This window comes from Anguilla rostrata, chromosome 9, assembly GCF_018555375.3.
Source record: "Anguilla rostrata isolate EN2019 chromosome 9, ASM1855537v3, whole genome shotgun sequence".
Taxonomy (NCBI): domain Eukaryota; kingdom Metazoa; phylum Chordata; class Actinopteri; order Anguilliformes; family Anguillidae; genus Anguilla; species Anguilla rostrata.
In genome coordinates this window covers 9,338,103-9,363,038 of record NC_057941.1, presented here as the reverse complement: position 1 = coordinate 9,363,038, position 24,936 = coordinate 9,338,103, and the positions used below count along the sequence as shown (strand labels likewise).

Below are 24,936 nucleotides of genomic sequence, written 5' to 3'. Positions count from 1 at the left end.
TCCTCTGTTGTGGTCATGCGAAGTGCAGTTTTCTTATTTCTGTTTTACTTCTGTGTTTGGCATCTGGTTGCATGCATTGTGCTAGTTTATTTACTTGATTGATTGTAAAATAACCACAGTCATACAAGTATTATCGTTTGAAGCTTCACTTAATCAGACCCCAACATTAAGGCTTGCCTACTTGTCTGGGATGTGATCGGACAAGTGAATTATATTCTGTGCTAGAGGGCATGTAGAAATGTGCTGTTTCATTGCAATCTGTTCTCATGTGGCTCTCAGTAATTGCTATTTTCCCTTAGATCTGCAGTGTACAGAAGGAGTTTTGTCAGTGAGAAATATGACAATAACTGTTCTATATGCAGTATTTCTATACACAGTGGCAATGTATGGACTGTGGGTGCAGCCAAAATGACGTGTACATCCGACATTGCATCTTATCAACTTGTGAGAAAAGCTGTAATGCCTCATGCGCACACACACAAAGCTAAGCACAGCATTTCTCTATGAACCTATCAATTTATTTAGTGCATCTACAGCAGACCTGTCTCAAATAATATTGAAATCCTTTCAAATACGTTGAGGCTTGATTGAGCCTGGAGTGCCAAATGGGTGGGGTCTGTGCTTGCTTTCTGCCTGGTTCCACTGTATCAGACAGGCTCATTCAAGAACAGTGAAAGCACTTGAACGTATTTCAATGCATATTTAGCTAAGTCTCATTTACAGATAACTTGATATATTTAACTATTTGTAAGTTTCCCAAGAAATCCATAATCTATTGTTGCAACCTATAATGTGCTCATTTACTTAATAAGCTCCCCTGATTATTGAGCATTATTTCAGCTAGAAGATGGACACATATAGGGGCGACATAGCTCAGGAGGTAAGAGCGGTTGTCTGGCAGTCGGAGGGCTGCCGGTTCAAACCCCCGCCCTGGGTGTGTCGAAGTGTCCCTGAGCAAGACATCTAACCCCTAATTGCTCTGGTGAATGAGAGGCATCAATTGTAAAGCGCTTTGGATAAAAGCATTGTATAAATGCAGTCCATTTACATACAGGATATTAGTGAAAATTTTTTCTTCGTATACAACTCCATACACGTTGCTAGCATTTGACGACAAGGTCAGGAAGAGAGGCATGCTCTGGGAAGCACGTGAATCGAGAGATTTTCTGTCTTGCAAAGTGCACTGTGACAGCAGCTAACAACCCGCACATACATCCATAGAAAAAAACGGCCTGATCTGTCTTCGGAAGCACGCCAGCAGAAGTCATGTCCCTTTAAGACAATGATAGGCCTAAGGGGTCTGTTTAAATCACGACCTTGATCCAGCTACCAGTCAAACATTTGCTTTGGGTTTTGTACAGCCGTCGTTTTTACGATGCGCGACGGCAATTTTGCCCTTAAAACGCAATAAAACGGCACCAGAGGCAACCGGCCGTAATTCATCATTGGCGGGCGGGTCACAGCTTTGATGTCATTTCAGCCTGACGGAGTCCTGCGCGAGGCTGCAGTATTGTGTCACTTACTCAGCGAGGCGGAGGGAAATCAAAGAGCTGGTGTTAAACGCATTTATACACGGCAAAATGGCTCGTCTTCCAAACGTGTCTCCAGCAGCCAAGAGGGCCTGGGCAGATGTTTTGTCACGCGCTCCTCATTTCCTTCTCCTTTCTCCCCTCTTCCTCTCCCTTGACAGTGGCATTTTATCTTGTACCAATGGGAGGAAACCGGAGCGCTCGGTTTCATTTAAGAGTAATAATAACCCAGACCGGGCTTCCAGCAAAGTGGCGGGGAAGGAGCGGCTATGCCAACCGTTCATTTCGGTCCAATAAGCGTTGCCAGAAATCACGGCCCCATTAACTGATGAGGACATGCAGAGATATTTTTATCAAACGATGGGATTTTTCGTTCTTGTTTTTATTTGTGACATTCATTTCATTATGTGCCAGAAATGGATAATAGCACATGGCACATTTTCTTAAATCGGTAAAAGTTTTGGCTCTTTGTCTGAAATCCAGATTTTAAATTTAGCACTGCAGCATTGATGGTTCACAAACATAGAAACAAAACGGTCTATCTTCCAGGCTTAAGGTTTGATGTACAAAACGGTTACAGATGGCGATTATTCCTGTCTGGATTGCATCTAATGCTACTGTGCTAATGCTGTCTTATTTCTCAAGGATGAAGGCGTCTGCTAAATAGGTAAATAAATTCAACAAACTTAAATGAGTAAAACTGATAGCAGTGCGATTGTCTTTCAATCAGCATTACTCTGTAAAATGGGTCTTTTTTTTTTAATTGGCTGTTTTCTGCAAGGTTTTTTTAAGAGGTAAAAATTAGGCCAAACAAAGTTGCATAATCATAACCTAGAATGTGTGAAGGACGTTTTCTCCCTGTCCCTGATTTTGAAAGGGACATTATTCACAGCATGCCGTATCGTCACATCTGCTCATTTGTTCTTGCCTTTTTTTAAATATTTTTTTTTTAAGCGTTGAAACGACGTCGTTGTGTGCAGTTGCTAATTGTGGCGGTACTCCTACTAAATATAGGTATTGATTTCATCATCTTGGCCTGAAGGTATTGATCATCCTCCCTAGTGAACTGTCATTGGAAAGTGCAGAATGGCGTAGACAGATGAGCTGTGGGCAGGCGTTTGGATCGGATTCATCACGGTTCACCTACTGTGCGTGTGTGTACACTGCCTCCATTTCTCTCGGTTAATTAATGTCCTGTGTAGTAGCTATAACTGTGGGTGATAAAATACGCTATTGAATTTCTGAGTACGGACTTCATTAGGCCTACTTTTTTTGCTTAAATATTATCGCGAACCCGATTTCGGTATATCCGTACTGTACCGCACAGTACCTCAGTGTCTTCGGTTTAGAATTTTACTAGTTTTTTGTACTAGTATAACACTCCGTGTTTTTTCTCGATTTTATCATTGCACTTCCGTTCATTGCATTACATTGCATTACAGGCGTTAACGCTCTTATCCAGAGCAACGTACACAGCTTTTACATTGCATTTACATTGCCTCCATTTATACAGCTGGATGTATACTGATGCAGTGCAGGTTAAGTACCTACCTGGGAATCACACCTTGACCTTTAGGTTACAAGACCAGTTCCTTACCCATTACACTACACTGCCGCAATCAAATATACCTACTGGGTTGCTAGAGTTTCGGTATTTAAACACTATATTTCTCAGGTCAGTAGCAACTCCGCCACTTAGCCTTCTCATCCCAAACAGCTGTCGCTTAGTGTGGATGTGCCTGTTAAGTACTTGAGCGGGAAACCGTTCTGGAAAACAAAGTAGTGTCGGGTAGCCAGCAGGATGCGGTCCCTCTTCCTGACCAAGGAAATCAAACGTCCCTGTGCAGTGATGGGGGCACCGCGAGGTGCTGTATTTCAGACATGGTATTAAATCCAGCCTCCCAATAACTGTGGTCATTAAAGCAAATATTGAAAGGGTAGGGTTGTTAACCCTGATGTCCTGGCCTTTTTTTCCAGTTCAGCTCTCTCCATCTGGCCGCCTTATAGCCTTCCTCCCACCCCGGCAGTTAATGGAGTGTGTGATTCTTTGCATTCCATGCTTGTAAGGAGCTAAATACTAGTACACCCTGGAGAAGGCTGCAGGAAGCCACTCGTGAGGGTAACCCATCATGAACAATGGTCCTGCCAAAAGCAGGAGCACTGACCGGGGCCATCACTGTATATTATGTTACAGAAAAACATTCAGAAAAGTGGAGCTTTAGAGACCAATAAAATGTGAGAGATGGTGGAGGTCCCGTGGTGTTATTCCAGTTGTATCCAAGATTGAGGAAACTAATACAAAGGTGTGTGGCTAATGTTATTGAGTTTGCGGATACATTTTAATATGTTCTGTGTGGGCGAAAATGTGCCATTTCAACATTGATTGTTGTTATTTTGCTGATTTATTTATTCAGGGGTTTTAATCTTCCTTGTGTCTTAATGGGGGGCTTTTTCTGGTCTACATCTGAAAAAATCAAGTGGGTACTGTGTAATGTTTTGTATATAAACTCAAGATAAAAAATTTCTCTGAGAATTAATAATGAACTCTATCATGCTTGCAAAAGGAAGTACGATGCTTCACAAGGCAACTCTGCTCACTTAGACCAGTGTGCCATTAATTAGGCCTATTCCTTAATTTATTCCCAAGAAATTCTTTTTTTGTTAAAGCCAAATAATTTTATGTGGTAGGCTATTGCAGATGGATGAAAATCCCTTCCATTAAATGAGAGGCCTGCCATTGTTGTGAATCAAATTATTATGATTGGTTTCACACTGTTCTAGTTTTTCAGTGGAATTTCCTAAATAGGCTTAGTTATTTTATATCCATTCCAAATTTGTCAGTTCTCACACGTGCATATATTCCATCTGTGTACCTAGAACTAGAACTAGAACCAGGGGAAGGGAGGCAAGTCTGGGTAAGACTTTTTTAAAAACATTTTTAAAATTAGATTAGAACCATCTGCTTGAAATTTGCATACAAGTAGCTAATGAATATAATGACGCGACAGTCTGGCATTGCAGACTGAAAATACAAAAGTGTTTCACCAGGTTGCACCCCCACCCCTTTTTTACAGCCTGTTAGCTGTTTGTGTCTTCCCAAGAAACGCAGGAATATCCACCTTTTCTGCCTTAAATCTCGCCTCGTGGGTGAAGCAACTTGTCTGTGGCAGCCCGTCTCGCTTGCTTTGCACTGCCAGCAGCACAAAAATTATGGTGGTTCACTGTTTAATTAATGAGAGATGAGACATTTTGAAATGCATACCGAGTACAGCCTGTAATTCATAGTTACAGTAGATTTTTTTTGCTAAAAACACTGCGAGAGATGTGCTTCAAGTCCTCCTCTCTGCATGTCAGCTGTGTAGTAATCGCCTAGAAATGGAGACTGGGAACTGCACTGCAACAACCAAAATGGAATATAGCAAATACTAAAGCAATTAGAGAAACCAGTTTGGGGGAAAAGTAGCCTCCAGTGTACTGCCTGCCGGTGTGCTGCATGTCTGTGACCCCTCGACTAATTGGCAAATGCTAGGTCACGGAGAAGAGCTTTAAAAATTCATGTTCAGTAAGACAAACGTTCTGATTTCAAATCTGCCTTCTGCGATTCCGTGTACTGCAGGGGGTCAGTGATCTGGACTGCACAGGAGCACATTATATGATTTGCTGAACATCCCTGGCTTGGGGGGGAACCCCGATTAGCGTCCATTTCCTGTACAATATCTGGGGTTTAGTAAAGTAGATTTACCTGGCTCAGAGTGCTACAGTAGGATCATTTTAAGGTTCCAGCTTTGTATAATCCCCTCAAAGTTCTGTCATTCTGGTGGCCCTGGGAGGCGGGTGCGTGCGCCTCCCTGGTTTTTCAGCCTTGATGTCCCGAAAACTGTCGTCTCCTGCAGCTGTGTGCTATATGATGGCTTTGGTGCCCAGGAGCCTGGAATAGAAGCCACTGATTAGATGTAAACCGCTCTTTAAATCATCATTGGAAGCAGCTTAACCACCGTGCCAGTCCTGTTATTCTTATCTGCTGAATTCCACTGTGAGATGGAGGGTGAGGGCAGTGGCTGAGGTAGTAAGGGATGTACCCCTTTACATTTGGGAGGTCTTTGGGTCTGGAAGCAGAGAGAGCTTTCCTTTCGTTAAGCCTGTGAGGTCTGAATTGCTTTCATCCGCACAAACTGGGCACTCTTGTACCTGACCATCACTGCCATGACTGTTAAAGGTGTCAAATGTAAGCCTGTTTCAGTGTGGTCTTATTGCTCTACCCTCGCACTTAGTCTGTGATCATATAAGTAATACAAAAGTGGTATGTTGTTCACGTACATGTGTTCTCATTGGCTGTTCCTCTGGCATTGATGGAATGGTCTCTTTGGGAGAACCTTGAGAGAACATGGCAGAGCATTGAACTGGCAGTTGTAATTGGAAAACGGACAAAAATGGGAAAATGTCATGGGTAATATAAGATATGATTTTTTTCAGTGGTAAACATGTCACATGCAGTATTTTGGCCAGGTCCAGTAATTGCACTGTAAACAAACAGAATACACCTGAGACAGTGTCTTGTGGCTATTAATATTTATTGGGATACTATTTGACTTTTATAACTCTATTTTCTATGTGGTTATAATAGAGAGTGTTTAAGGAGGCTAAGAAACTTACTAGTTACTGTAAGTATATTTAACATGGCGTTTGATGTACCAGTTTTTAGAGTATATGAAGTGTGTACGTGCGTGAGCGTTGAATCTGTTACTCATTAATGCAGCAGCATCAGCCATCTGCGTCTGTTTGTTTTCTCTGTAGGGTGGGGGAAGCTGAGATATGAAAATGCTTCTTTTTTTTTTTTTTGTACGTACTGTTTGCTGTTTTCTAGCGTGCCCGCATGATTTCTCTGTGGCTTGTGCCTCTCATTCCATTCTGCCGGGGGGAACGGACACACGCCTGCGCCTCAGCCCTGTCTCTTCCTCCTGTCACAAACGCTCCTCTGGGTTTAGCTGCCCGGCACGCTGACCTGTCTGTCACCTGCATTCTGTCTGCAGTCCTTCACGGTGTCGCACCACGTGGTACACCACCTTCAGTCAAACCTAGGAGCCCATTTTAAGATCATAATAATCTAGCATTCAGATGTTCAGCAGGTTGAAAGACTTAATTGTGGATGCTGTATATGTATTGGGACGTTTGGAACATTTTGTGTTTGTGAGTTGGTATTATGACATAATGATGAATTATGTGCAACCATCTGTCATCTCCAATACACTAGACTAGTTTAATAAGCATGTTATCCAAGCAGGTCTATTTAGTATTTCCCGGTGACATCACTTAATTTGAGATTACAAGGTCTTACCCCTGTGGACAGCAGGAAACTGTGGTGTGGAGGTTAGGGAATGTACCCAGCTGATTCAAATCACAGATGAGATATTGCTGCTGTACCTTTCAGTGAGTTATTTTACCTGCATTTATTTATCCAATACCCAACTGTGTACATTTATAATGCATTTAATTGAATGAAATGCTCTATTTCTCCACATCTGCTTTTCCTCTCTGCATGGTGTGGTTCTGCACTTCGGAAAAGGTGCGTCTGATGGTACTAGAGAATGAAGGAATGCGTACTTTAATTTGCTCATGCTACAGTCATCTGCTGTTTCAGTCTTAGCCGACAGGCTTCATTCGCGGTGGTAAGATGAGTTCAGGAGGAGGGAAACGCGGTCAAGTCCTTCCAATGCTTGACATGAAGGAAAATTGAATCCCATGTATTGGTGTTAATGAGATTCAAACTTTTATTTTTTAAATGAAATTTAACATGGTGGAAAGTAGAAAAATTGAAGAAAAATTGGTTGACCGGCAATTTTAACTGAAATGCTAATTAGACTTTTTAAAATCAACTCTTTGATGTTTTTTGTGGGCTTTGATTAGCTTTTTATTTCTTGTCTCAGATAAAATTTCATTCTACAAAAACTTTCATAGACTTTCCTTGAAGTGAAATTTGATGTTTTGACTTAATTTTGATCTAATGAAAAGTGAAATTTAGGGAGAAACTGTCTTGTCACTGTTCACAAACGATGAAACTTATAAAAGTAGCCAAAAAAATATCAGAACCCAGGCAGTTTTAAACTACACTCAATATTCCTCAGTTCTTCTGAATGTGTCGTTGAAAACGTTTTCATTTTTCATATTATCTTTTTTGCCTTTCATTTCATGACTGCAGGGACATGTCAGAAAGTGAAATATGTTTTTTTTTTTTTGTGCATTTATCTGTATTTCTCTGCTCAGTGTATGTTGTCTCATTTCAGAAGAGACGACCTCTTTGAGTGTAGAAGAACATGTGGAATGTATTTTGGGTTTTGGAAAACTGATATTTAGACTTTACTGTTCCAGTTGATGGTGTGGCTTCCTAGATTAGGTAATAATGTAGAAGTATAGAAAAATAAAGAAAGTTAAACCCTAAAATTAGTTCAGCTTCAATTTGACAACTGGCATTGTATGGTGTGCTGTTTAAACATAAGTTGTCATGTTAAGTTACTTAGCGTTATCTTTTGATATTTTTTTCATGCTTCTTTGTTGTTAATCTGAGCTGCTGGTTAAAATTATTCCTCAGTTTGAGGTATATAATAATAAAGCTCACCCACCTGTGGCCATAATGCATATGACGCTGCTGAATGTGTACGCATGGCCTTACTTGTGCACATATTTTTGTCTTGGGTTTATATTGGGCGAGTGGTGATATGAGATTGGATGGTTCAGTTTCCTCTTCTGAAGTGTGTGCGCGTGTTCTGGACTGGGAACGTAACCGTGGTCCTGGTGCTTTGTCATTTCAGTTTGAGCTGTCTCTGGTAAAGCATTAATTATAAGATGTGATCTATTCTTAGGTTCCTGAGATGAACTAGTGCAAGTTTTATGGGGCTTTGAGAATACAAGGTCTGGGTGCCAATTAATTCTCTCCATTAAGAGATTCTGCTTACTTGCCAGTTTTGAAACCACACGGCTGTATTCACTTTGAATGACCATTCAGTGCAGAGGTGTCAGAAGCAGATGTTTTGTGGTTAAAATGAGGCCAATGTCAGTAGTTCATCCAGCTTACAGAGTGATCATTGTGGTTTATTGAGAAATTTTGAAAAATGGCTGAATGTCTCTCAGCAATAAGTGTTTTTTTTTTTTTTGTTGTTTTTTCTTTTTGCTTTATTTTGCAAATGATTATCTGGAAGATGGAAGACCTTTTTTCTTCAGTGAACTTTTTTCTTCGGTGAACATATTTTAACAATATCTTTTCATGATTTAATGCAGTTTTGTGAATATGTAAGCCTGCAGTACATTAGCTGGTGCCCCTAATGCTTATCTTGCAATAGAACAGAAAATCTTTAAACAAAATAATACAGAATGTCCTTTTGAACAGTTAGCTATTTCATGGTATTATCGTGCATCAGTTTTAGTAGCTAAACCTCACGAATGACTCTGGGCTTCCTCATTAAGCAGTGTCAGAAGAGCGTGAGTGTTCTTTTCATTTTTACTTCAAGCCACCCATGTCATTCTGCAGCTAGTACCCATGGGAGTTATGTCCTTTTTCACGAGCACGGATGTCTTCTCTTAACCCCGAGATCTGACCTGAACTCTCTTGTCTTGTCTTGGTAGATCCCTGGTAGAAGACGATGACCCTCACATGAAAGTGTCCCTGGGGAATGACGTGGGCGTGTCGACCCACCTACAAGCTTCAAAGACAGGAAACACCCGCTTCTTCACAAGCAACACCCAGTGTTCTGTCGTCCTCCAGGTGAGCCCTGGCGGTAACTGGACGGGTTGGTTGGACGGGTTTCGAGTGATGACCAGCGGTGTATGCCAACTTTATTAAAGGCATATTGTTCAGGATTGTTTCTTTGAAAATATTATAAAACAGCCATGTTTATCTATGATGCACTGGCAGTGAATCCATGCTTCTCTGCCTGTATTTCATATAAAATGTGTGCGGGACATTTCTGGCCATGGTGCTCGTTTTTTGTGGGGAGGGGAGGTTGTGCCTACAGAGCCTGTGGGGTGGGATCAGGTTTCAGCAGAGCGTTTGTAGCTAGCTACTGCAATGGCAGAGGTGAAGAAGCGCAAGTGCAGCAAAGTGAAACAAGCTGTCTGGGCTTGTTCAAAAACCAGAGTCAACTTTGGAATTGCTTTTCTTTGACGGTGATGGCTAAACTTCACAAAGGAGATGAAAAACAATGCTTGTTTTCTGTTGAACCTGTAAGTAACATTACCCCTAGCTTTCCATATTAGGTCACTAGATGGCTACTTAGGGTGAATGAGTGCAGTTCAAGACTGAGGAGGAGACTTCTTTGCTTGTACGCACAGGACCACAGCAAGACTAAAAGTCGAACATAGTATGTCTTTAATGTTGTAAGACCCTGCATTCAAAACGGAAATGGTGTAGAAGTTTCATTAACCAGTCAATGCACACCTTTTATGATTAAGGTGCTTTAATTCCTGAGATTACTATTTGAGTGGGATGGCAAGTTTGGTAGGATTGCTCAATCAAACGATTCACTTCCAAACATTGACTGTTTGCAACGATGGGGCTGGGAGGTTGAACCTGTTCTCTCACTTGTCTCACAGTGTCCTGTATAAGCAAGGGTTGCACAGGAGGCCTGTGTGTCCTGCCTTGAAGTGGCGTCTATTCGTCTGTTCACCGTTTCAGAAAAAAACAGTGAATGTAACGCACCTCCCCTCTGGGAGCGTGTATAAATGGCTCGAAGTCAAACCTACGCTCCATTTCTCCAAAAAATGAAAAGGGGACTGCACCACTTTCCACCTCAGTTTGCATGAACCAATTTCTGAAATGAGGCAGGTGTATTTTGTTTTGAAGTAAGAGTGCAGAACTGAGAATTTGAAGGGATACGATATTAAAAGATTACACCATGTGTTCCTTGGCTGTGAACTCGCCCCCTACCCCCCACCCCACCGCCTTCCCCAGCCAGGGGTAGTGATTTGAAGAGCCTTCCCCCCCCCCCTCTCAAGTGCTGTAATTAAGCGATGCTGTCAGTTGAAGCCAGCTCTGCCATCTGCACCAGCTTGTTTCCAGTGCAGGAAGTCAAGGTCAGATGGGCAGGGCTGACAGGCAAGGCTGTGCTGACACTGTAGCACAAACCTGCCATCATTATTATCCTCTTTCCGCTCTGTACAAGCTCTCTTTAACCATTAGCTCTGCCGTCTGGAAAAGGATTCCACACTCCAATGCAAATTGGGACTTTTTTTTCGTAATGTAATCAGATATGTGGGCTTGTACATCGGTTCCCAGCAAGCGTACCGTGAGTCATCTCCAGAGGTAGTATTTTAGACCATCATCTCCATTATGCCCAAGAATTATTCAAGTGTGAAGACATTTGTAGCGCATTCTGTTCGCACTGACCAGAAGGTACTGCCTGTCTTGTTACAAAGCCAGCCGACAATAAATAATTTGCATGCAGACATGCACATAATGTGATAGAACACCACCGTGCAGTGTGCACACAGGCTAAGAAAACCTTACTAGTACAGAGCTGGTGTAGATGTGTGTTGCATATTGTGTGGTGTACACCAGGTGGGTAAACTTGTATGAAAAATGTAAATGCCTTGTGTTTTAAAAAGCAATGCAGAATATGCTGTTGGACTGCAATGAATTCTAAGTCTTAATGACAACCATAGAGACTTTTAATTATGTGGAGAATTGCATGCTGCACTTTGTTCAGGATGCACAGGTAAAATAGGATGAGAAAAAAAAACATGCTACCATTTTCATATTTGGAATGAGAATGACGAGGAGAAAAACTGAAAAGGTGTGGAACTGTACTTGTGCTGAGTTGAATGCAATCATTGCCAGGGATTTGGTCATTTGTGCCAAAACTTAACATCTGAGTGATGCTCTCGAAACTGCTGTAATACTTTTGCCCAGAGACACTCCGTGGCCCATGGGGGGCCCCTTTCAAAATTCTTTTAGGAGGCCCTCTCCTTTCACCACTGCCCCACTGGGTGTGTACCATCAGGGCCTGCTGCCTTATTTGTCTTTAGTTGATGTAATTTATCTAGTACTTCATAACCTATTTCAGTATCTGCTAGGACATTCTGAGTACTGATTAATGCCTTCCAACCTATTAAGAACCTCCTCTCTGGTAAACGTCTCAGCAAAGTAATTATTTAAGGCATCCTTATTCTTATAAAGCAATTTCTGTTGAAACTGCCATCGAATGTCTCTGCTTTTGGCATTTGTTGCCATATTATAAACCATAACAGCAGTTAATTAAATGAATCATTCTTGGGCTTGGGATAGATAAAATTGATGATTTATAGTGGGTAGGCCGAGTGCACTCCATGTATGTTTGTGCGTCACAAATATTTTGTGTGTATTTGTCATGAATGTTTTTTTTGTGTGCGTGTGTGTGTGACTGTAGGTCTGTGGGCATGGATGTGGGTGTATAGGGCTGTTTGTCACAAGGATTGAAATGTCCACACATTATCCAGTCCTATAAAAATGGTTTACTTGTACCTCAACACATTGTCAGACAGTGAGTGAGGTGCCAAGTGCTGAGTGTTTCTCATTTCTTTCCATTTCCAACTCAATTCCAAACCTTTTCCATCTCAAAAAATATATCACATGTTTCAAGCAGTTTAGTACAGCTATGAAATCAAGACATTTTTAATACAAGTGCATTTCTTTCATATAAGAATATAGGTTTGAAAGTACTGTTAAACTGATCTAAAGATCCAGTGTTTTTGTATTGGCTGTTAATGAGCTTCAAACAATGTATGTCATCAAGAGTCTTTAACCTCTCCATAAAAAATGACTGTTTGTTGGACTATTGCACAGGAATGCTCTTTATATATTTATTTATTTATTTATTTATTTATTTAATCCTGTCCTCGTAAGGTTCCCCACATTTTCACAAAGCTGGGATGCAGAGGACGTAATATGGCAGTTTGCTGATGCCAGCCAGCATGTAAAATAAGCAAGCATTTGCTTTCAAGATGAAAGTGATAATTATTCGCTGTATTTTCTATTATGAACTCACAATTCCAAGCTTCTACTCCAGACCTTATAAGCATGTAGTTACTGAAATGCTTTTGATCTGTACTATATAACCTATTGGCTGAAATTAAAAGCACAATCCACTTCTGTCAATAATGTATTTTTTACATTTATTATGTGCTGAAATGGGTTATGCCCTCGATAATAGCCTTAATCAAAATCAAGGTATTGATTGGCAATTACTCTCTAATTAACTTGTATGACTGTGGAGGCATTTTTCAGTTAGGGATATTAAGTTTGCCAACACAATTACATTTTACAAGGTAGTGTGATGAAATATTGTAATATTTAGCCTCATCTGTAATAAAAGATAAATTGAATATGGATCTTGTATTAATGGAATTATGAAAAATCCTTTGATGTACACCTCTGTATTTAATGTGTGGCCTTCAGTAAGAATCCAATGCGCATTTTAACTGTCAGTCCTACCATTTTACTCTCACTGGCTGTATGCTAAAATAATTGGAAAAGATAAATTTAAGTCCATATCTCTATGAATTCAGTTATATTGCTACAATATTACAATATTAATGGTGGGGACTGGCCTCTTATAAAGTCACCATTAGTCTGTGAAAACCAATGCATTATCGATTACGTTGCCAACGTGTGCACATTTTTCTTCAAAGCAAGTGAAATTGAATACCTTTTCCTGCTTTTTTTTTCCCTTTTACATGAAATGAATTCTCTTCACACTCTACACCCCCTGTCCTTTTGAAATGCAGTAAAGTTTTGTATGGTTGTGACGCCCCTGGGAGGGTGGTGCAGCAGTTTGGCATGTGCTCCTGGTCTTGACCCTGTACTGTGGAGAGGAACGCACCTTTCAGCACCTGTGCTGATTAGTAAACCCAGGTGCGTGTGTTCTCTCCTCTGGTAGGCGTGACCAAGACAAATTCGCTTCTTTGCTGGACCGAATTTCACCCTCCTCCACCACCAGAATTCAGTCAATGTCTCATTTGGCTTACAGCAAGACCACTCCCTCCCAGATTTCAGCACCATATACGTCACACCATGTGACACCCCTGGGAGGGAGATGTAGCTTTTCCAGGTATGCACCCTAATTTGCCGCATCGTGTGATAGAGCGCACCCACACCAACACAAAAACAAATAAAGAAACACCTTCATCTTTGCACCTCGAGGGTTCTGGGCAAAAACAATAAACTAACACTACAAACGAAAATGCTGGCCAGCTTTTCAGCTGTGTTTTTTTTTCTCTGTGCACAAACAATAACTCCTACACAAACTCTCTTGACGTGTGCCCCTGGTCTCCGCCCCGTACTATGGATAGAAACACATCTTTAAGCATCTGTAAGAATGCTAGACCCTCAAATGCTTTTCACAGGGTACACTTGAAAAATCATCTGAAAAATCTATGAGTTCAGTGAGTCTTGTATCACCTGTATCGCTACTTTTTTTTAGCTGCGACCGGCAGCTCCATAGCTCTGTCTGTCTGTCTGTCGGTCGGTCGGTCGGTCGGTTAGTCGGTTGGTCCACAAAAAGTGTCCCACCTCGTAGCAGCCACAGTTTTCGCCCCAGGAGGCTGAAATTTGATTGGTCATGAGTAATTTTCAAGGCCGATTGACCAAGAGGGTGCGTGGCGATGGGCGTGCCCTGTCTCAGAAAGGCGCATAACTCCCGAATGGTTTCACAGATTTGCACGAGATTTTGTGGAAAGGTTGGTCATGAGCCAGAGAAGAGGTCACGTGTTTCTGTGAGGATGCATGCGCGTGTGCGGTCGCAGCTATTGCAGATTTGCGCTTGTTTTAGGACTGCAGCTATCCATTGATATCTTCATGATTGTTCTATCAATTATGTTTTCAGATAATCAAAAAATCTATAAAAACATTTGGTCTGTTGTAAAAAAAGAAAAAACACTGAACAGTTTATTGATACAATGAAGGATCTGAACAATACTCTGACCACCTTTCCAGTCTCACAAACTGTTTCTTAAATTGGCTTTCATAATGAAGTTAATTCTATTAGATGCCCACCGACCCACAGAACATTCGAACAAATAATTATGTTTAGAGAAAGGAACACATTTATCTGCAATAGCCCTTCTAATCCTAACGTTTCCCCAAAACAATCAGCAGCACTTGTTCATTGACAGACGCTCGGGGGGGAAATGATGTGGATCTTAAATTGGCGTGGCGATTAATCTGTGCATCAAAACCTCATGTCAATTATTTTGTGTGATCGATCAGTTAAATTCATTTCTCTAGCCCTAATTCGCATGCTGATGGAACATGTGAAAGCTCTCGTATGTTCTTGCCAAAGGCCACATGTTAACAGCCTTTTCTAGACAAAGTTAACAGCATGCAGTGTGAGCGGCTAATGGTCTGTGACGGGCGGCACTGTGGCTCCTGATGGCTGCCACGCGCCCTGTATGCGACCATCTGTCAGCGTGGTGAGGTGCAGCTTCGCGTTGCTGAAACCAAGCCCACAGGGCAGTTGGTGGACGCCCATCACTATCCTTCAGTTCAGTTGACTGATAAGCTGGCGTTGGGAATCTGGAGCTTAGTTGCAAGTAGAACCGCACGCAGGGCTGCTTCACTGCCAGGCCACAGAAGCTGTGCCACGTCCACGTTTGTCTCTCAAGACCATTAAACTGTCTCCAGTGGTCAAGGGGCAAATTGTTTACAAGTTAATGCCCTGTTGTCTTAACATTATATGAGCCATGATTTGTGATGTGATGTGTTGAAAATATGATGTGGCATTGATTTTGTTTCCAGTCGGTGCCATTTGTGAGTGCATTATTGTGTGGGCACTTTAGTAAAACAAAAGCGACGTGCCTCTTGGTGCTTTGTGTACAGTGCTCAGTGGGATTTTTATATTAATGGTGAGCACAGTTTGCCATTGAGGCCTGACTGTATCAGGCATTGTGCTGCAGAAATGCCAGCTTGAAATAATTGTTATTATTACACCTAGTACTTCCTTCTATTAATTTGTGGAAAATGACCTGATGCAAGTGAATTTAAATAGGAAGTGTGCAGATGTGCTATTTGCCAGAGTAAACTGTGACCTTCCTTAATGTGTTTTTTATTTTTACTCAACAGCTGTGGAGAAGTTGAATGATTTCAGCATACAAATACCTTGCATTACATTCATTTAACAGACATTCTCAATTCTCATCCAGAGGAGAATATGTGCTGCCTATAGTACTAACTACAATGTGCTGAAAATACAGAAACCTCATTAATCAGGGAAATTGGTTTTAATTATTTTAAATGAACATAACTGCACATTTGGAAGAATATGCTTTAGAGTGATGGTGTCCTTCATTCACCTGAGCAATTAACCAAACACCTTGTATGGCCCTGGAAATGCAGAATAGTACTCACTGTAATGCAGCTTCTTCACAGTGAAGTGGCCACTTTATAAAGTCATTTATGGGGGATATGTGGGAAAATGTGACAGGTTGACATTTAAACTCCTCCTAAGAAGTTTGCAACCGGAGTTTTTAGGTATCCGTTTTATGTTCTCATCAACTTCCTCATTCCAATTTGTATCAGCCATACCCCTGTGAGGAACACGGTGGCTTTCAGAGTTCCTGTGGGAGATGCTGTGGCCTTCGCTTCGCTTCCTCTCTCACACGTTTGCTCTTTTCTGCTTCTCAGGGGTTTGACCAGCTGAGGATAGAGGGATTACTCTGTGACGTCACTCTCTTGCCAGGAGACGGAGATGAACCTTTTCCAGTTCACCGGGCGATGATGGCCTCCTCCAGTGACTACTTCAAAGCGATGTTTACAGGTAAGCAGACCACTGCCGACCCCCACTCTCGCACCGCAGGGCCTATCTGGAGCCCGAGTGGGTTTGGCTCAGAGATTAATTTCAAACAGCGGGATGGATCCACCTGGGGGGTTTTCCCCTCGCAAATGTCAGTGTACACCAAGACCGTAGGTGGGCCCACAGTGGCATTTTAGAGACGCTCAGTTTGTCAGTTTGTGTGTGTTAAATACAGACAGAAAAATCCTGTGCTTATTTTGGATGCGTGGTGGAAGCGAATGTTATTTGGTTGTCAGTCTCCTTAAAGAGGCTTTTTGCTGAACAGTACTTCAGAGACACAGCATGGCTGCTCGGGGATTTAATTCCTGCTGTTCCTTCTCTGTATTTATTTCCCTTTAAATTGTAAAGGCTCCCCCCCCATCACCCACCCCCCGAGTGTGAGTTTTAGTCTCTTTTTACATTTATTAATTTTTTCTAAGTAAATTGATGATAATGAAATAAAAAGCTGCTCGAAATGAAAGCAGATTGTGGTATCTTGTACATTCTGGCATTGAGTACATTATGTTCCGAAGCAGAGTTCACTACCCTTTTTCCCTCCCATTTTTCTTCAGTTTTACAGAGTTGTAAAGGTAAGATAGAATGCCACCCAGAGGAGATGGATCGCTGTACAGTAAGATGGATAAATGTTTTCCATTTTTCCATCTAACTGTACAGTGATCCATCCTCTCTGGTCAGCATTGATGCCATGGATGGAAAAAACGAACCAAACCAGCGAGGATGATGAATATAATATTTACATTGTACTGAAAAGGAAAACGATGTGCAGGTACATCAGTCACAGTCAAAGTATAACCGAGGTTACAGTGCCTTGAGGCTGAATTTTTGTCAGTTGCTTATGTACCGGAATGGCATTGTGCATGTACCGTTTGAAGAAAAGAACTTGCCTTCCACAAGCACTCTGCTGTGCTTAAATTTATTCATATATTTCACGTTGAACAGAATACGTAAGTGCACTTTATACACCTTGTGTATGTGCTTGCATCTTGCCTGCAGGTGGAATGAAGGAACAAGATTTAGTGTGCATCAAGCTCCATGGTGTTAACCGAATAGGCCTGAAAAAGATCATCGATTTCATCTACACAGCCAAGCTCTCCCTCAACATGGAGAACCTGCAGGACACGCTTGAAGCCGCCAGTTTCCTCCAGATCCTCCCCGTTCTGGACTTCTGTAAAGTCTTTCTCATATCAGGGGTGAGACCTGCAAACTGCCCCCACTCCCAAACTGAGCCCTCATTCCATCGATCATCCAAAACGGTCATCCAGACCACCGGTTCGCAGTGCATGTCTTTCTCGTAAAAAAAAAAAAAGAAGCTTAAAAAAAACAACTAAATAGCAGATGAAGGAAATCTCTGGCTGTTGAATGAGGGAGGTATGGTTTGTTAGGTTTGGAAAGAAACCTACTGGGCGATGGATCTCCAGAAACACGGTTGAGCAGCCCTGGTGTATACATTTATAGCAAGTGAATCTATTCAATTTGTTTGTTTCTTTTTTGTGTGAAGTCTTCATCAGTGGTGTCAAATATTGCCCAAACATCAAAGTAGTATTTGTCCTTTCTGTGTTTGTTATATTTCTGCTCTGACTATAATTTGTCACAGTGAAAATACACTATATGACCAAAAGTATCTGGTTGCCCCTTGGTCTAGGACTACTTTTCATGGTTTGGGCTAGGCCCCATAGTTCCAGTGAAGGTAAATCGTAATGCTACAGCATACAATCAACATTCTAGACGTGTGTTTCCCCATTTTGGGGAAGGCCCTTTCCTGTTTCAGCATGACAATGCCCCCGGGTACACAGTGAGGTCCATATAGAAATGGTTTTGTTGAGAACGGTGTGGAACTAGAATTAGAACTTGAATGACCTGCACCGAGCCCTGACCTCAACCCCATCAAATGATTTTTGGGTCAGTTGGAAAGGCAACTTCGACCCAGGCCTAATCTCCCAATCAGTGCCCAACCTCACTGTTACTCTTCTGGCTGAATGGGAGCAAATCCCTGCAGCAATGCTTCAACATTTAGTATAAAGGCTTCCCAGAAGAGTGGAGATTTTTATTGCAGCAAAGGGTGGACCGACTCCATGTTAATTTCCCATAATTTTGGATGAGATGTTGGATGTGAGGTGTCCATATACTTCTAGCCATGTAGTGCAGTGTAGGCACTAAGACCCTGTGCTTGGCCCCTCTGTTCAGGTGTGTGGATTCTAAAGACACCATTGATATGTTTCATTAATTAAATATATTCATGTTTTTTTACTGTATACTCAAAATAGCTTTTATTATCTTCTTTCATGGGGTATCCAGTTCACTAGTTCATTAGTCTTGAATGTCTCTGCCTGTAAAGGGAGAGTAGAATGGCCTTTTAATGCAAGACGTTCCTCACTGCTTTCTTAATTGGTCAGGTCTCGCTAGACAACTGCGTGGAGGTGGGCCGCATCGCCAACGCGTACAACCTCACGGAGGTGGACAAGTACGTCAACGACTTCATCCTGAAGAACTTCCCCTCTCTGCTGGGCACGGGGGAGTTCGTCAAGCTGCCCTTCGAGCGGCTGGCCTTCGTGCTCTCCAGCAACAGCCTGAAGCACTGTGGCGAGCTGGACCTGTTCAAGGCCGCCTGCCGCTGGCTGCGCTACGACGAGGGGCGCATGGAGCACGCGGCCAAGCTGATGAAGAACATCCGCTTCCCCCTCATGAGCCCGCAGGAGCTCATCAACCACGTGCAGACGGTGGACTTCATGCGCACCAACAACACCTGCGTCAACCTCCTCCTGGAGGCCAGCAACTACCAGATGATGCCCTACATGCAGCCGGTCATGCAGTCGGAGAGGACGGCCATCCGCTCGGACAGCGCGCACCTGGTGACGCTGGGCGGCGTGCTGCGGCAGCAGCTGGTGGTCAGCAAGGAGCTGCGGCTGTTCGACGAGAAGGCGCACGAGTGGAAGGCGCTGGCGCCCATGGACGCGCCGCGCTACCAGCACGGCATCGCCGTCATCGGCAACTTCCTGTACGTGGTGGGCGGCCAGAGCAACTACGACACCAAAGGCAAGACGGCGGTGGACACGGTGTTCCGCTACGACCCGCGCTGCAACCGGTGGATGCAGGTCTCCTGCCTGAACGAGAAGCGCACCTTCTTCCACCTCAGCGCCCTCAAGGGGCACCTGTACGCCGTGGGCGGGCGCAACGCGGCGGGCGAGCTGGGTGAGTGGGCATCGCGGGGCCCTGGCATACGGGGGGAAACCTCGTAAAGCTTGTAGGGTGCGTGTGGCTCGGGCCTGCGGAGCAGCGCTACGCATCGCAGTCGTACTTCAGAGCCTTCACTGACATGGGTTGATTACTGCCGTCTTTATGTTTCAGTGGAGCGGCTTGCATGGGAGACGACCGCTCTTATTCTATTGGTAATGGGGGTCGTGCAGCTGCAGAAAGGCCTGCACGTCTTTGGAAGACGTACTCTGCCGTGTCGGTTAAGGTGCTTTTTTTTAAAGACAAATTTGCTTCCGCGCGGAACTGTGCTGTGCATTGTACGGTTTTGTAGGTCAATTGGTACCCTTGACTCTCACTTGTTTTTTTTTTTTTTTCATTGGAAAGCACTGGCACATCAAGTGGAATTTCATCTAAAACTGTGATCAGTCAGACAGCATGTGATCCGTTGGATTTGAGTACTAGGGCAGTAATGGCCCTTAGTCGTTGATAACCGTGGACAAAAGCGCCAGCTTATGTTTTGATACATTTTCCCTGTCAATATGTTTTTTCAGTGACGTGTGAGTGGACTGATGTATTGGTTCCTGCCCTGCTGTGAAGGCGTTGTTATAGCTGAATAAAACACTCCAAAATATCTGGAGCAGACAAAAACTGTGTACATACTCGTCACCTGCATGAGTCACTGCAGCCCTCATTTCAGGTTGTGCGAAAGCCGTTGAAGTTCCGAGTTGTGGGCGCGAGTCTGGTTTGCCTTTGCAGGAAGTCGTATGACTTTGACACAGATTTCGGGGGGCTTCTCTTCATTTCACCACTGCTGGTCCCTGAAGCAGGGGACACAGGGGCTGTTGTGGATGGAGGTCAGGTTTTTAGGGGGTGTGGTGGACGGAGGAACGGCCCTTGGAATGTGTGTAATTAAAATGCCTGGAGGCTGCTGGCAGGCGTCCCGTTGCAGCACGCCCCCAGTCTGCTCAGGGGTCCTAACCCTGAAAGGAAAGCTTCCGTTTTTATGTAGCCTAAAAACCCCTTCGCTTCTTCTCTACACCACTGCTGTTCTCAGAAGCACCCAAATGGGGCATATCATTACTTTACCATTATCGTGAGCATAGCACACAGTGGCTGAGCTGATACAGTGGTTTTATTTATTTATTCACTCATTTGCATTCATTAATTCAGTCTCGTTCGTTCATTTATTAACATAATTTAAAAACTACAACGTTCTGTTACCAGAATACTTTTTAAGGAATTTAGAAATTTTTTACACTCATAAGAAATGTTTAGGTTCAGAACGTGTGAAGTAAGAGGCGACATGCTTCTCTTGCTTGTTAGACTGTCCTCATTTACGCTTTTCTACACTGGCTGCTTAATGATGTGAAGAGATCTTGGGGTAGGGTGTTAGGGTGTCTGCGTTCATCATAGGTTGAAATGGCGTGCTTATTATTCAAACATTTCAACTTGGATCTTTCGCACTGAGGCTGAGGTAGCCTCGGTTTACGGGCTTCCCTCAGAGAACACAGGCTTCACATCGACTTCAAATGTGCACGCTGACTCTGATACAAAAAGGGCTCAGCCACTTTTGGCATGAAATCACTTTTGAATTATTTTTTACACTGGCATGAAAGGGGGTGGGAGTGTGTTGTGCGTGCTGTATGAAAAAAAACTTTGATTTTCAGATGGTGCTTTGGCAGTCAGATTGTTTTCTTGGAATTGTAGCGCAACTAAGGACAGCCTCATTGTGTTCACCAGAGACAGTACAGATGGTGCTCAATAGGGAATGGACTCAGTCCACCCAGGTGTTTGTTTTCTTTTTTTGTTTTTTTTTGTTGTTTTTTTTTCCCAACACAATGGCTTTTCTCCTCGGGCTCAAACCCGAGCTCAAAGGAACACATAGGAATAGATTCAACCATTTTTCCGTTTACCATGAATTACAAATAAATTCAAAGTGTTTGTCATATTTTTAAACTGATTAAACTAAGGTTATTGTATAGGCCTACACGGTAGACAATTTATAGACCTAGCTAACATTCATTTCAAAACATGGCATTTGCAAGGTAGTTTCATTTGCCTAGTTAAAATGGCACGTGCTTTTGCAATAAAGATGTTCTTTAATGTTGTTGTTTGCTCTTTAGAAGCTAGACTAGCACTTCCTTATGTATCCCATTTTGCCTGTGTATCCGAGTATCCTGCAGTTGGCTACATTGAACAGGCTACATTGATCAGATGTTTTTATTGGCAGAAATTGTAGCTGTCCAATGTCCAAATGCATTGGTGGTGACAAAATGGGAAGGAAAAAGGAGAAAAACACAAAATAACCCAAGTTTGGGGCTTTATAAGTTGTATCTGAATTCTGTGTGTTTACATGAGGGCAGAAGGTACAGAAGTTAATATTGCTGCTTGTCTTTGGCCATTATGGTCATCTCTGTAGGAAACTCTGAAGAGTGGGCCACCCACTCTCCACCCTCACACCTCCTGCTCAGAGGCCCTTGCACACAGTAGCCATCTCTACGGTTTACTTTAGCCGCGTTTTATTCTTCTCACAAAGAAACCTGCAGGACCTCATTTGTGGCTATTCCTGTTTTTCCCCACTTGGCCTACTTTCTGCTAATGCTGCCCTCTATTTCTTTGTCCTCCGTTTCCCCCTCGTTCTTTTTGTCCTGTGTCAGCTACGGTGGAGTGCTACAACCCGAGGACGAACGAGTGGACGTACGTGGCCAAAATGAACGAACCTCACTACGGACATGCGGGCACGGTGTACGGGGGCTTCATGTACATTTCAGGTGGGTTACCTGTGGCCGCTCCTGTAGAAACTCCTGACATCATTCATGTTGCAGGCAAAATAGTGTTCTTTTATTTGTTTTTGAATGGCACCTTGGGTTTTGTCTGCTGATTTCATTGCTTTGCCTCACCACTACCACTGAAGTCTATGTAAAGTTCTCTGATAGCGAGAGAGTACCATTTGACCGGATGCCATGGTGATTGCACAAAATGGCTTGCGGGACAGTTTTTTCACATGACATTCACTTTTTGACAACATCAGGATGCCCTAGCCCTGAGTAAAAATGAGCATAAGGGATTTGTATCTTATATCATATGTTACAGGAACAGAAGCTGGCTAATTTTCTCTATTCAATTGGAATACATTACTTCCTATTTCTTTGCTTGCATCACAATACAATTTAAGTACCCGCTAAAACTGAGTAATGGCGAAATATGCCTCAGTTCAGATATTTCTAGTCTACAGTAATAGATAAGTGAGCTCTGCTGGAATAGCCGTCTGCAAGTGCCACATTTGTCATCGCGCCACGCACAGCATGTTAGGAAATGTAGTTTTTTATGTAACCCTTAAATCAGTTAAGGTCTTAAATCCATGTTTCTGTTTTGGTTGTTCTTTTCTGAAGGAACAGTAAAATGAAAGGGGCACACTCTATATGAACCACTTTCAGAACTTCATCTGCTTTGCACGTGTTGGACGGTCACAGTTTTGCAATTATGAGTAATGCGGGGTTGATACAGGACTGAGAAGGAGGTGTGTGTAGGTGGTGTTACTGTGTTACTCAGAAGAGTGGCATTAATTCACTAGGCTGAGCTCAGTATCTCAACTGTGTTCAGCTGTCAACCCCCAGACTTCATCCCTTTCAAACTCTGTTATAGATGCATACCACATCATCACGCACAGTCTATTATTAAACTAAATGGGTTTCTTAATAGATCAAAAGGTCAGGGTGTAATGTGTGTAAGAGGAAGTGGGGGAAGATCTGCCATGCATGGTAAGGTTAGACAGCAGTGGAACTGAAGATGAGGTTGGCCTGTATGCTTCAGGAAGTTTACATTTATCCTTCTGAGATATGAAATGGCTTATCTTATGAGCACACTTGCCCACGTGAAAACAAAAGTTATTGAAGAAAACGGACTATTCCACTTGTCTACTGTGCAGAGTGTGGACATGCGTGCATATACATATTCACACATACATACAAACATAAGTATGCACAGTATGATGTATAGGGCCAATGCGTACCTGTATTACTGAGATGGGGACAGAGAATGATATTGAAGCTGGTCCCATCATTTTAGGACTGTAGGAATTAAACCTGCATATGGCTACTGTGTACAGCTAATATAAACCACAAGATCTCAGATGGAGGGGGATTACCTGTCTGCCGCTAGCGAACCAGTTCAGTCTACTTCAGACTAGTCCAGATGTGTCACCTGAATGGAAATTTCAAAGAGTCCATTTTGATTATCTGCCAGTGCAGCGATTTGGTATTTCTGTAGCCGGAGAATGGTGTTCTGTGGCACCGAGTGCAGCATTGCCTTAAACTGTGGCAATTCAATCTCCAATGGTGTGCAAAGGAATTTTTTGGTGGGTTAAATTAAATTTATTAGGAAGAAAAGATGTGTGCTTTTGTTTCTGGTGCAATTATTTATTCATTCAACAAGATTAACTCCAAAAGATTTTTTTTCCCCTTAGATTCTTTTCAGTTTTCTGTGATTGTCCCTCTTGATCAGTGTGCGTCAGAAATGTTTTATTTTAGACCACTGTGCAGTTCCTTTTAGGATCCATGTAATCCCTGCAAAAATCTGAAAAGTGGCATTGATGCACATCTGGCCAGCTCTTCTGTTTTTTTTTTTTTTTTTTGGAAGAAGGTGTTTCTCTTTTGTGATGTTTTTATTTTTCTGCGTAACACTGCTTTCTTATTGCCACGTCTTTGTAGTCTGGAGAATGTTTAACCGGACAGCTTAAATGCAGTTTAAGGTCACCGTTCAGTAGAGCACGACTTATTTATTTATTTATTTTTGCTTTTACGATTCGTCTCAACACGCGCTCCCCGACGCAGTAAATCAGCCCCTCTTCATTTGCGTCCTCTGACGTTTGATGTATGAACTCGCGAGGCGTAGTGAAAACAGATCGGGTCCATCGGGGCGGTGATTAAAAAACGGTCCTGTTTGTATTTGCCGAGATTAATGAGCCGGCGGACGGCGCTGCGATGCCTGCGCAGTTCCACGTGCGCCGCGGATCCTTCCTGCGCCTCGCACGTGCCCCGCAGCTTCACAGTGTGGGGGGTGGGAGGTGGGGGGGCTTTGGCTTGCTCCTCCACTCCCTCCCAGATGCATGCTGGGATTTTATTCCTCTTTATTTCCAGCCTTCCCTGTGGACTTGTCCTGGTTTTTTTTTTTTTTTTCCCCTTGCTTTTAGCATTGTATCCTGTCTTTTTTCTGTGTCACCACCACTATACACAAGGCAGTTTGTGCAGTGTGGTATTCATGCATGTGCGTGTATGAATATGTAGGCTGTGATTGAGACTGTATTTCTATGAAGTGATTGTGTGTTTGTGTATTTAGTGTTTTTTAAAATACTCAATAGGGCTTAATACTTAACTGGTGCTAGATTTGGATTCCTTCTTGTC

The 24,936-nt window shown here is 42.8% G+C and overlaps 1 protein-coding gene across 8 annotated transcripts in view; it reads left to right on the top strand.

The window, feature by feature from the left end:
* The window catches only part of LOC135262861 (kelch-like protein 13), a 49,012-nt gene that overhangs the window by 22,337 nt on the left and 1,739 nt on the right, over nucleotides 1–24,936 (top strand). For all 8 annotated transcript variants that reach the window (XM_064350191.1, XM_064350190.1, XM_064350193.1 and 5 more), the window contains 5 exons: nucleotides 9,147–9,285; nucleotides 16,174–16,306; nucleotides 17,336–17,532; nucleotides 18,736–19,531; nucleotides 22,192–22,305. In XM_064350191.1, the coding sequence (XP_064206261.1) occupies nucleotides 9,147–9,285; nucleotides 16,174–16,306; nucleotides 17,336–17,532; nucleotides 18,736–19,531; nucleotides 22,192–22,305 (1,379 nt within the window). The remainder of the gene's footprint in view (nucleotides 1–9,146; nucleotides 9,286–16,173; nucleotides 16,307–17,335; nucleotides 17,533–18,735; nucleotides 19,532–22,191; nucleotides 22,306–24,936) is intronic.